General features: G+C 37.0%; 1 protein-coding gene across 7 annotated transcripts in view; it reads right to left on the bottom strand.

Moving 5' to 3' along the window:
* IPO5 (importin 5) overlaps positions 1–12,066 on the bottom strand; it is a 69,362-nt gene that overhangs the window by 27,457 nt on the left and 29,839 nt on the right. For all 7 annotated transcript variants that reach the window (XM_034936872.3, XM_055096918.2, XM_055096919.2 and 4 more), the window contains 6 exons: positions 9,964–10,156; positions 6,416–6,518; positions 5,358–5,454; positions 5,043–5,147; positions 2,564–2,686; positions 2,356–2,476 (listed from right to left, as the gene is read on the bottom strand). In XM_034936872.3, coding sequence (XP_034792763.3) covers positions 2,356–2,476; positions 2,564–2,686; positions 5,043–5,147; positions 5,358–5,454; positions 6,416–6,518; positions 9,964–10,156 — 742 coding nt within the window. The remainder of the gene's footprint in view (positions 1–2,355; positions 2,477–2,563; positions 2,687–5,042; positions 5,148–5,357; positions 5,455–6,415; positions 6,519–9,963; positions 10,157–12,066) is intronic.

Below are 12,066 nucleotides of genomic sequence, written 5' to 3'. Positions count from 1 at the left end.
TGCATTTTTTAGTAGGGACGGGGTTTCACAGTGTTAGCCAGGATGGTCTCGATCTCCTGACCTCGTGATCCACCTGCCTCGGCCTCCCAAAGTGCTGAGATTGCAGGTGTGAGCCACCGCGCCCGGCCTGTTTTTTTAATAAGCTGTCTAGAGTTGGAATTTTTTCCACCATAGAAATAACCAGTTATATTCTCAACTCATAAGTGGGAGCTGAGCTATGAGGATGCAAAGGTGTAAGAATCGTACAACGGACTTTGGGGACTCAGGGGAAAGGGTGGGAGGTGAGTGAGGGATAAAAGACTACACAATGGGTACAGTGTACACTGCTCCCGTAATGGGTGCACCAAAATCACAGAAATCACCACTAAACCAAACACCTGTTCCCCATAAACCTATTAAAAAAGAAAGAAAGAATGAAAGAAAGATATCCCAGAAACTTTTTTTTTTTTTTTTTGAGACAGGGTCTCACTCCGTCACCCAGGCCGGAGTGCAATGGTGCGATCTTGGCTCACGGCAGCCTTGACCTCTTGGGCTCAAGCAATCCTCCATCTCAGCCTCCTGAGTAGCTGGAACCACAGGCGTGTGCCACCATGCCCGACTAATTTTTGTATTTTTGGCAGAGACAGGGTTTCGTCATGTCGCCCAGGCTGGTCTCTAACTCAGCAGCTCACATAATTTACCCACCTTGGCTTTCCAAAGTGCTGGAATTACAGGCCTGAGCCAGTATGCTTGGCCCCAAGAACTTTTGATCAATTATCTTTTTAAAAACGGCTTTGTTCCCATGTGAGCGGATCCTCTCCTACACTCTACCCTTTGTTCCATCCGATCCATTGTCAACACCTGCATCATCAATGCATTCTAAATTCACAGAGTTGATGAAACAAGATCTCCCCACTTTATTCGTCAAAATTGTCTTGGCTACTCCAGGCCCTATGTTCTTTCAGAAGAATTTCAGGATTGTTCTATCATAACCCTAGATTAATTTGAGAACTGATAATTTGTTCTTCTATTAGTCTTTCAATATGTTATTCAACTCTCTCCATATGTCTTGTACATCTTTTGATTTATTCCCAGTTACTATAACTCATGCCTATAAAATTTTCTAAATGATTATTATGAATAATGGAACACTTACAATAAAATGTTCTCATATCTAAGGATCTTGCTTAACCCTTTGATTAGCAGTTTATCTGTTGAGTCTTTAAAACTTTTTGTAGACAATAACCACATAGCCTACAAATAAGCAATATTTTTGTTTCTAATTCTTTTTTTTGAGACGAGTTTCGCTCTTGTTGCCCAGGCTGGAGTGCAATGGCATGGTCTGGGCTCACTGCAACCTCCACCTCCCGGGTTCAAGCAATTCTCCTGCCTCAGCCTCCCGAGTAGCTGGGATTACCGGTGTGCACCACCACACCTGGCTAATTTTTTGTATTTTTAGTAGAAACGGGGTTTTAGCATGTTAGCCAGGCTGGTCTTGAACTCCTGACTTCAGGTGATCTGCCCGCTTCGGCCTCCCAAAGTGTTGGGATTACAGGTATAAGCCACTGCACCCAGCCATTGTTTCTAATGCTTATAACTTATTTTTATCTCTTAATGCATCAGCTGGGGCAGTCAGTACAACATGAACCGTGATAAAGGAGATATTTTTCTTGTTCCTGACTTTAATGGGAATGTTTCTAAAATTCCAACCACTACCTCAGTGTAAGAGAAAAGGTAGGTACCACTACAAAATAAATCTGGTGACGTATTTACCCTCTAAATTAAGTGTTCAAGTACTCATTAGCTCATTAAGAAATGGCTAGGCCAGAAAATGATCAGGTTAGTTCTCAAGTCCTTATCCCAGCACAATGAAACTTAAAGTAGTATTTCCATAGCACAATAGCCATTTAAGTTTCTGCTGCAACGAGGGTCTATAAAACAAAAGCAATGTAATATAGTGAACAGAGCCATGACTAGTGTTAGACCTTGTTCTTCTAATCCTGGCTTCACTGGTAAGCAACACATGCTATCTTGGTTTGTAGTTCGCTACTGTGCATCTATATATCCCCGCTGAATTGTTTCTGACTCTATTAACTATGCCCAATATTAACATATAAATGATAGAGTCTGTCACACTCCACTCTAGAAATGTTATTTTTAACACCAGATTTCAGGGTGTCTGCAAAGTCTTAAAGGCATAACCACAATGTGGGGGTCCATGCTTGCATGTATTGAGATGCATTTTCCCAAATTCATCTGATTCTAAAAGGATATTCATTATATTCTCAACAATCTGAGAAATCACACAACCCTCAGCAAATTTATCCAAAAATTTGGCCACAATACACATAAACTATCTGAAGACCATTGACTTACTAGTCTGTGCAACAATATTGGTATGTTTTCTTAACATAGCAGCTGCAGTCTCAGAGAGGGTGACGATCACTTCAAGGGCAAGCTGGCGTTGCATATTGTTGAGGCTAGTGTCTCCACACAACTACAAAGACATATTTGTATACATTTAATAATTTAGATTAGTCCCTGAAAATAACAAACAGAACGTTTACTAACGTACTTAATTTACCTTTAGACTTAGCTGTAGAGTTGCTTCCAAGTGAGGACGCAAATACTTTGGAACAGTATCTGCAATCTCAACGAGGGATTTTAGGACAGAATCATCATTCTGGTAGCACGAGTCATTTACCGCCTAGAAAAGATGAAACAGAAAGTCGGTGCTGAAGATTCACTTTATAATGCCTCATTAGCCAAAAGATTCCTAAGATGCTGACAATAGAGAAATATTACTAAACTATTTTTCACTAAATAATTTAGCAATCTATATTATGCAAATGTTCTACCGGCAGGCACATGTATACCTTCCTTCTGATGGATGTTAACTAGAAACATTCAAAACAGATTTACATCTAAGTCAAAATGAAAATCAGTGAAACTATAATAACCATTACAATACTTAAGGCTGCCAAGGAATTACTTTTTTTTTTATAACCAGGAGTCCCTTTCCTTTGTCCTTTTATTTTTTCAGTGATAAGGTCTCGCTCTGTCGCCCAGGCTGGAGTGTGGTGGCACAATCATAGCTCACAGTACCCTCCAACTCTTGTGCCTCAGACTCCTGAGTAGCCAGGACAACATGTGTGGCCACCACACCTGGCTCTTCTGTCCTTTCTTATATCCATGCCCTAGTTTTTTTCATACGCATAGTAAGTACTAGAACCTGTAATACATTTAAAGTGTCCAATATTACCCATTTTATTTATCTTGGATGTTAAGTCTGGTCACTGTGGTATTAAAGTATGCATTTTGTGTTTATCATTATCTATTTCAGAATAACAACTCTTAAAAGTTGTGGTAAACATTTTAACTTACTCTCAATCCAGAGGAAGAAAACCGGGATTAGATTTCAACAGTAACTAGAGATTTCAGATAATAAACTACTAAAGCAATAGTATGTTACAATTTATGTTCTGTCACGAAACTATCTTTTCATTGTGATAGCATGGGGAGAGAAGTTTCACTAAATCCTTTAAATAACTTATCATGTGGAAACCTTCAATTTTAGCTCCTCTAAATCCTCTCTAACTCAGTGGTTCTCAAGAGGAATGGTTTTCACCCAGGAGATATTTCTTGATGGTCACACGGTTGAGGATGGGCAAAGGCCATGGATACTAAATGTCCTGCACCTGTGACACAAGCACAAGGGACTTACATGATCTTCTCATTATGCATTTCACATTATTACAAATCCCAGACATTTATAAAAAGGAGAAAACTCTTTATAATGATCTGAACCTAGAAACTAACTCACAAATTATTTTTTGCCTGGTTTTAACAACTGTTATCCCCCCCTCCAATGTAACTACTGTATCAATCAAGAATGGATACATACAGGTGGAACATCCCAAATCCAAAATGCTCTGAAATCCTCAACTTTTTGAACACAGACACGTCACTCAAAGGAAATGCGCATTTGAGTATTTCGGATTTCTGACTTGAGATGCTCAACTGGTAAGTATAACACAAATACAGTGTTTCAAAATTTGAAAAGATTTTGAGATCCGAAACACTTCTACTCCCAAGCATTCTGAATAAGAGACACTCAACCTCTACTTTGCTTTGTTCAGAACCTTACTATTTTAGGAAATCTTATCACCAATTCTAATGGGAACTGTGGTGTTTGACTTGCCAATATCTTTGCTATTAGTCCAGTTTTAGCTATTGCATTTGTACAGATCACTTGGAAGCCACCTAGTCTATTATGTCTTCCAGTGTAGTCTTGTCTGACCATTTACATAAGGAGAAGCAAGCCATTTTATTTTATGTTTCTTTGCATTTCTTTTTTGTATTAAGGCCATATATTAATATTCTAAAAAATTATGCATATATATTACATTACTTATGCATTTCATTTTTAGAAGAGTACATGAAAAATTACTAAAAGATTGCCATAAAAAAGGAGTTTGGAGTCTGACAAGGTTGGGAACCACTAACTTGTCCAATCTTTTAAATTTTAATTAATATAAAATTTTTTTCCCCAGGAGCATAGATTCAAGTTGCCCTGAATATACGCTCTATCTTGTCTAATCTTATTTTGCTTTCTGATTAAAGCAGAAAGTATTCTTAAAAATTAACATCCTTAACGATAATGTGAATTAACCATAAACTTACATTATAATACAAACTATTACACACCCTGTAATTAAGAGTAGTTTCTCCTTATGTAAAATGGGCATTAAATCTCACAGGTTATTTGGTTGATTTAATGGAAATAATCTACATGACCATAAATTCAACAATAAGCATATAATTGCTTACAACATTTACATTACAGAAAAACTTTATAACTATAAATATTGTAAGAGACTAAAAAAGTCTTTCAAAGGCAGTAAACATAAGCTTAATGGAGACTGAGATTTGCATGTTTTGTTCACTGCTGTATGCCTAGCGCCAGAACATAATAGGCAATATGAATTTATTGCATAAATGATTGAATGCATTAAAGAACCAAATAAGATATAATTATGATTTATTCTATATTGCTTTCATACCTGTAGGAATCCCGGTAGCAAGTCTGCAAAATGTTTGAACAGAGCAACATTATGCTCATTTGCAAGTATAAATGCAGCTGTAGCTCTAGCAGATAACGTCCTGATCTAAAATCAAGAGGAAAAAATGTCAAACAGGAGAAATTTTTGATAAACGCAAATTCAAGTTTTCTTACTCAAGATCAAATTATTCTTTATCAGTAAAACTGGTGTTTGTATTTTAAAGTATAAAAGTGAAAACAACCTCCTAATATACTAATTTCTTTCACAAATTAGATTAAAATAGATGGTTATATTAATAGGATTGAAATTATTTACCGACGGGTGTTCCTGATCTTGCATACACTGAACTAACATTCGTTTGATGACATCTAAATAGTGTTGTTGCTGGTTCCCAAAAATTCCAGGAAAGTTCCTAAAAGATAATCCAAACATTCTTTAAAAACTACATTATATTAATATCTTGGTAAAGTATGAGCTAGAATCTCTAATGAACTGTTTGTTTACCTGACTCAGTACGCATTAATCCATAGGTTGAACATCATCTACCCATTCTCTAAGCAATCCTGTTTTTGGGTTAAGTGAATGAAAACATACTGGAGAAGTCTGGGCTGGGAGTAGAGGCTACTCAGCAGCCCATTCCCAGCTACATGCTTTTATCCTTATTACTCTGTCTCAGTCGAAAGCTGACCTGGAGTGCAGGATGGGACAAGAGCAACCACAGGTTTTCAGATGAAAACTACAAGAACTATGCTCTCCGGCCATCTGCATTCTCTAATCTGAATTACTGATATAAACAAAGATATATATGACAACTAAAGTAGAAAATGATACAAAGCCTAAAATGTGTATGATCTTGAGCACATTTTAGGTGTAGTAAAAAAATATAGCACAGTGGGGCAAAGAATAATCACTTAATTCTAAACTTAGACTATTTGGTTATAAATATACAGGTTTCTTAACATATTATAAAATTTGGTCACACAAGACCCAGAAAACATAATGGGGATTCACCTGCATTCTCCTTCTCCTCTTCAAGACACCATTATTAATGTGGCTTTTGAAAAGCTACATCCAGTATTGTGTTAATCTCCAAATAAAGGAGAGGAAACTGTTCAATAAAACTTTCAGAATCATAAAAGACAAAGAGAAAGCAAGCAAGCTGTAGAGAACCTTTGTGTACAAAAAAGATCATAATGTGAAATAAAAGGCCCTTTTAAAAAAAATTGCTTCCAATACAAATACAAACAAAACTTATGTAAAGGCATTATTTTCATTTTAAGTATAAGGTTAAATTAGGCTAAAATAATCAGTTAAAAGGTGTTTAGGGCATTCATTAAATCAAATGTCTCAAAAAACTAGATTAATGTATATACCAGAAAATGTGAAGGGCAGCTTCCCGCAGTCCCACATTTTGAGAGCTGACTGAATCAAAAAGGAACTTCAAACCTTCGGGCCACTGGTTATTGCCATCCTCATCTGAAAGTAAAGAAATCCAGACATAAAGTTGTGTAAGTCAGAACTTCAATATAGTAGGAGTAAATCCTTTCATTTCATAAGCCTCATTCAAAACCTGGAGTAGTGAAAAATGTCACTTTTGCTATTTTTAAAAACTCCATAAAATTCTGTCCTTTAGCCATAAAAATGGCATCATAATCATGTTAAAAAAAAAAAAAGACCAAACAAACCAACAAACCAAACAACTCTGTATTTGGGTTAGATAATCAGATATTAACAGAGGTTCTTCTTGTTTTTAGATGGAGTTTCACTTTTTTACCCAGGCTGGAGTGCAATGGCGCGATCTCGGTTGACTGCAACCTCTGCCTCCAGGGTTCAAGCAATTCTCCTGCCTCAGCCTCCCGAGTAGCTGGGATTACAGGCGCCTGCCACCATGCCTGACTAATTTTTGTATTTTTAGTAGAGACGAGGTTTTGCCATGATGGCCAGGCTGGTCTCAAACTCCTGACCTTGGGTGATCCACTTGCCTTGGCCTTCCAAAGTACTAGGATTACAGGCGTGAGCCACCACCGCACCTGGCTGGCAGAGGTTATTTCTAAGGAGTGGAATTTGAAGAGAAGGCAGCACTTTTAACTGTACAAATATCTGATTGACTGACTCCTTTATATATACCATTGCTATTAAAGAGTTGAAAAAGTAGGCAAAGCTAGTATTTGGTGGCAAGGTCTTGAAACCAAAGTAACAACTACTTTGGAACTTGAGAAGACATCAGGGTTAGAATCTCAGGACCCATACAGGGTGCTCACACTTTGCAGTTTGGTTCAAATAGTGCCAGAGGATGTTATTAATATGTTTACTATTTAACAAGATTAAGAGATTTTAAATAATACTTTATAATAATAATGAGTGACCACAAAAATCTACTGTGCCACTTATAAGACTCTGGTTATATTGCCACAAAGACCTGAAGAGTTATACAACTTACAGATGAATTAAGGATGTTTTCTTTTTAAACGTCCCCCCATATTTGAACTTTTGTGAAATGACAATTGTGCTGCTAAGCTGACATTAAATGTTTCTTCAACCTAAAGATGATGCTTTGAGGGGAAATAAAATAGCAGCTTAAAAAAAAATCTATGAGAGCACTTTGAATACTTTGGAAAGGTTTGCATTGTTAAGTGTTTCTGAATGAGAAATGATGTCACCTATAACAATTCCTAACTGCATACTTAAAACTGGAAAGTAGAATTTTCTAAACAATTTAAAAATATTCGAAATTAGGGCTGGGCGCTGTGGCTCATGCCTCTAATCTCAGCACTTTGGGAGGCCAAGGTAGGCAGACCATTTGAGGTCAGGCATTTGAGACCAGGCTGGCAAACAGGGTGAAACCCAGTTGGCTCCATCTCTACTAAAAAAATACAAAAATTAGCTGGGCGTGTGGGAGGCTGAGGCAGGAGAATCACCTGAACTTGGGAGGTGGAGGCTGCGGTAAGCCATGATCACACCACTGTACTCAAGCCTGGGCAACAGAACAAAACTGTCTAAAAAAATTAATTTGAACTCATCTAAAATATAAAGAATTGACACATTCCCCATTAGTTTCTAAGAAATGGTTGACATAGGATACAATCTGCTAGCTGAATTGAACAAGGACTTACTGTATTACTGGTTGATGAGATTTTAAAATTAGTGTCATAATGTAGTATGCTCAATCAATAGTAATCTCCCATGTAACCTTGATCTTCATTTCAACTATTAAAAATGCCATCTAAACAAGCTGCGCTTACAACCACACTTATAAATCCCTGTCTAAAAAAAAAAAAAAAAAGTGGTGGCCACACTCTCTTCTACGAGCAGGAAGTATGAAAATGAGTGGGACAAAACCCAAGACACCATGGAAGCTGTCATGGCCCTGGAGAAGAACTTGTACCAGGAACCAGGCCCTGTTGGATCTTCATGCCCTGGGTTCTGCCTGCACAGATCCCCATCTCTGTGACTTCTTGGAGAGCCACTTCCTAGATGAGGAAGTGAAACTCATTAAGATGGGTGACCACGTGACCAACCTCCGCAGGCTAGTTGGCTCCTATGTTGAGCTGGGCAAGTGTCTCTTCAAAAGGCTCATCATCAAACAACACTAAAAGCCCAGTGACCTCTGAGGGTCCCCCTCAAGGTATCAGGGCTTCTGCCTGACCCTCTCCCTCCAGCCATTAGGTAGCTTTTTAACCAAGCTGGAGCCCTCTCCCAGGCACTAGACCAAATGGAAATAAAGCTTTTTGCAGCAAGATAAAAAAGTAGCATGTTCAATTACATTACTATTATTTTTAGTTGACTAAAAAGGATGTTTACCTTTAGTAAAATGCATTTTTTTATGATGTTTGCCTTTTACCTCACTTAAAAAAATATTTTTTGGGCATTAAAAATGTACATAGTAGGCCAGGCGCAGTGGCTCATGCCTGTAATCCCATCACTTTGGGAGGCCGAGATGGGCAGATCACCTGAGGCCAGGAGTTCCAGACCAGCCTGACCAACATGGAGAAACCCTAAAAATACAAAAAAAATTAGCTGGGTGTGGTGGCGCGTGCCTGTAATTCCAGATACTTGGTATGCTGAGGCAGGAAAATCACTTGAACCTGGGAGGCGGAGGTTGCGGTGAGCCAAGATCGCACCACTGCACTCCAGCCTAGGCAATAAGAGCGAAACTCCGTCTCAAAAAAAAATAAAAAAAAATACATAGTATAGCTACGTAACAGTGTATGTATATATTTGTCACCACACATATACAACAGCAAAAGCACTGGAGTCACTGATTTTTAGTTCAACTGGCAAGTTTAATGTACAAAGTAGGTTATACCATTAATTAGCCTGTGCTTCTAAAACATTATAGATTTAGGAGAAAATGTAACTGCCAATTTTCAAGCAAATTACAAAATTACTTTTCCACATGGATTTTTTTTTTCCTTTTTTTGAGACATAGTCTTGCTTTGTTGCCCAGGCTGGAGTGCAGTAGCGTGATCACCGCTTACTGCAGTCTCCAGCTTCTGGGGCTCAGGTGATTCTCCCATTTCAGCCTCCCAAGTAACTGGGACTACAGGTGCACACCATCACGCCCACTAATTTTTTGTAGAAACGGGGTTTTGCCATGTTGCCCAGGTTCGTCCTGAACTGCTAGACTCAAGCGATGTGCCCACCTCGGCCTCCTAAAGTGCTGAGATTACAGGTGTGAGCCACTGTGCCTAGCCTCACATGGGTATTTTGAATACCAACAGGTGAGTCCTATGACTGGATTTCACAAACATCTATCTGTAATTTCTGGCTCTAAATGCAAAATCCATAAGCACATTCATTTTAAACAGAATAAATGGTACTCAGGTACTTATGAATCTTACTCTAAAAGATTCCATTAAAAAAAAAAAAAAGGAAGGATATACCCATGTTCTTGGTAACATGAGTGCACCTGCATACACACCTATTAAATTCCTGGCCAGCTCTGCCGCAATATCACAAACTTTTTTCCTCATGCTAGATTGTGTTTCCATCTGAATAATCATGAGTAGCTCACTCTTGATGGCAGTCTGAACATCAGAGGGAAGTGCTGGATAGACTTCATCAAATGCAGAGGACAAGAGACGTCTTAGAAGAACGGCGGCCATTTGTCTAGCCTATAAACAGATAACATTGTTAATAACTAGATTCACTCTGCCATTGATGTATTTCACTGTTGTATTTTTATATTTCAAAAGCGCCTAATTTTCTAAAGAAGTAAATATATAACTCTTTCTAATTACATTAGTCTATTATACAGACTTATTTTGTTAGTGCCACAAAATAAGCCATTTGTACTTAAGGTGAGGAGAACTTCTAATCACATTACAATTCAATTAGGAACACATATTTTAGCAATGATAAACCTGTCTTTAATCCCTGTTTTTAACACATTATTTGGGAGAAAAACAAATCTTAAATTGTAAACCCTATAATGAATGCTCTTTTCCTACCTCTCTGTCTGGTCTCATTCTAGAATATCAAGCGCCTTTCCCACCCAACCTTAGGCTCCCAGCCTGACCTAACTTGTTACAAAACCGCCCTTTCATTAGCATCTTAGATAAAATGCTTCTTTCATGCAAACAAACATTACGAGTTCCCAATACCTAAAAAGTGCTAATCCATCTCAACATGTGTATTCTTGGATTTTCATTTTCAAATCTGTGTAATTAAGTTTGGCATTTTCTGTATAACATTTCTTGAGATTATCAAAAGAAAAGCTAAGACAAATGCCATTCTAAAATTTTATCAAATCAAGCCAATAAACTATTGGGAATATTGAACCTAATCTTTCCTGCTCTCGATTTCCCCAAGCTGATGTTACTCATTATCACTATAATTACTTTGGGAATTTGACCAACAAAAAATGTTAAGCTACACAAATAAAATTGGCTATTTTTTTCCTCCATTACTTTTCACCGAGAAATCTTTTTACTGAAACATTTATGGTAGGTAGAAACCTTTACAAATATTTAACATGTTCTAGAAAGAATTCCAAATGGTTACAATTCTTATAAAAGTGGTTAAAACTCATGTGCAATTCTTCTCACACATATACCAAAAACTATAAAGCCACAATCAAGATGCTGTCACTAATTCATAACAATCATCTAATTCTTAAATCTAGTTAAGATTTAAATAAGGCTTAATACAAGTTATTAAAAAAAATTCAGTATTCTTGGCTTTAAAATTTGTTTACTAACTTGCACTAATCTTCAAGAATTAAAACAGTCATCTGTTTTTAGTGATAGAAGTTACCCTATATAGGGTTCTTCATATTTGACATCCATTTTGAGTTACAGAAAAGAATAGGTTACAAAAGCAAAGAAGTACCTCTTTTCATCTAGAAAAAAAAAAATTGGGATACTTTTATATGGCTTTTAAAGTGGTTGAGAGAACATGAAGTTGCTAGTCTAAACTGACTGACTTCATCTGCTTAGAGAAAACTGACTGACTGGAAGAAGTCAGGTGAAACATAATGTAAAAGTTTAGTGTGACTTATTTCCATCAAGGATAAGCATTTTATATACAGTTTGCTAGCAAAAAAAGTCTTACACTACAAACTCTAAATGTAATGTTTTGTAGGTAGAATAGTTTTCTAGACTTGGGTATTTTTATACCTTTTCTAAAGTAAACAGATATTCAATGGCATTCAATGTTTATGAGGATATTAACTTATAATCGGGGGGACGGTGGGGGGGGGTGGAATTAGCTACAAAATGCCTCAATCAGTAGTAGGAAACTATAAAATCCTAGGAAATAGCCTTGTTTTTACCACAGGGAAAAGTAATTCTTAAAATTAAAACAAATTTGAATTTGGTATAGGAACTAGGTAATTAGCTAAAAACCATGATTCTAATAAAATATTCTAGAAAATGTCTCTGTTCCTAAGTATATCTTTAGTACATACATTTCATCCAGAGATGGTTATAAGCATAAATTTTTAAAGATGGGAAAAAAATATTTTTTCAAAACATTGATAACACATCAAAACACTGAACTAATTTACTTCTTTAGAATAAATTGT

The sequence above is a fragment of the Pan paniscus genome, chromosome 14 (genome assembly GCF_029289425.2).
Source record: "Pan paniscus chromosome 14, NHGRI_mPanPan1-v2.0_pri, whole genome shotgun sequence".
NCBI classification, from domain to species: domain Eukaryota; kingdom Metazoa; phylum Chordata; class Mammalia; order Primates; family Hominidae; genus Pan; species Pan paniscus.
This window is presented reverse-complemented; position numbering and strand designations above follow the sequence as displayed.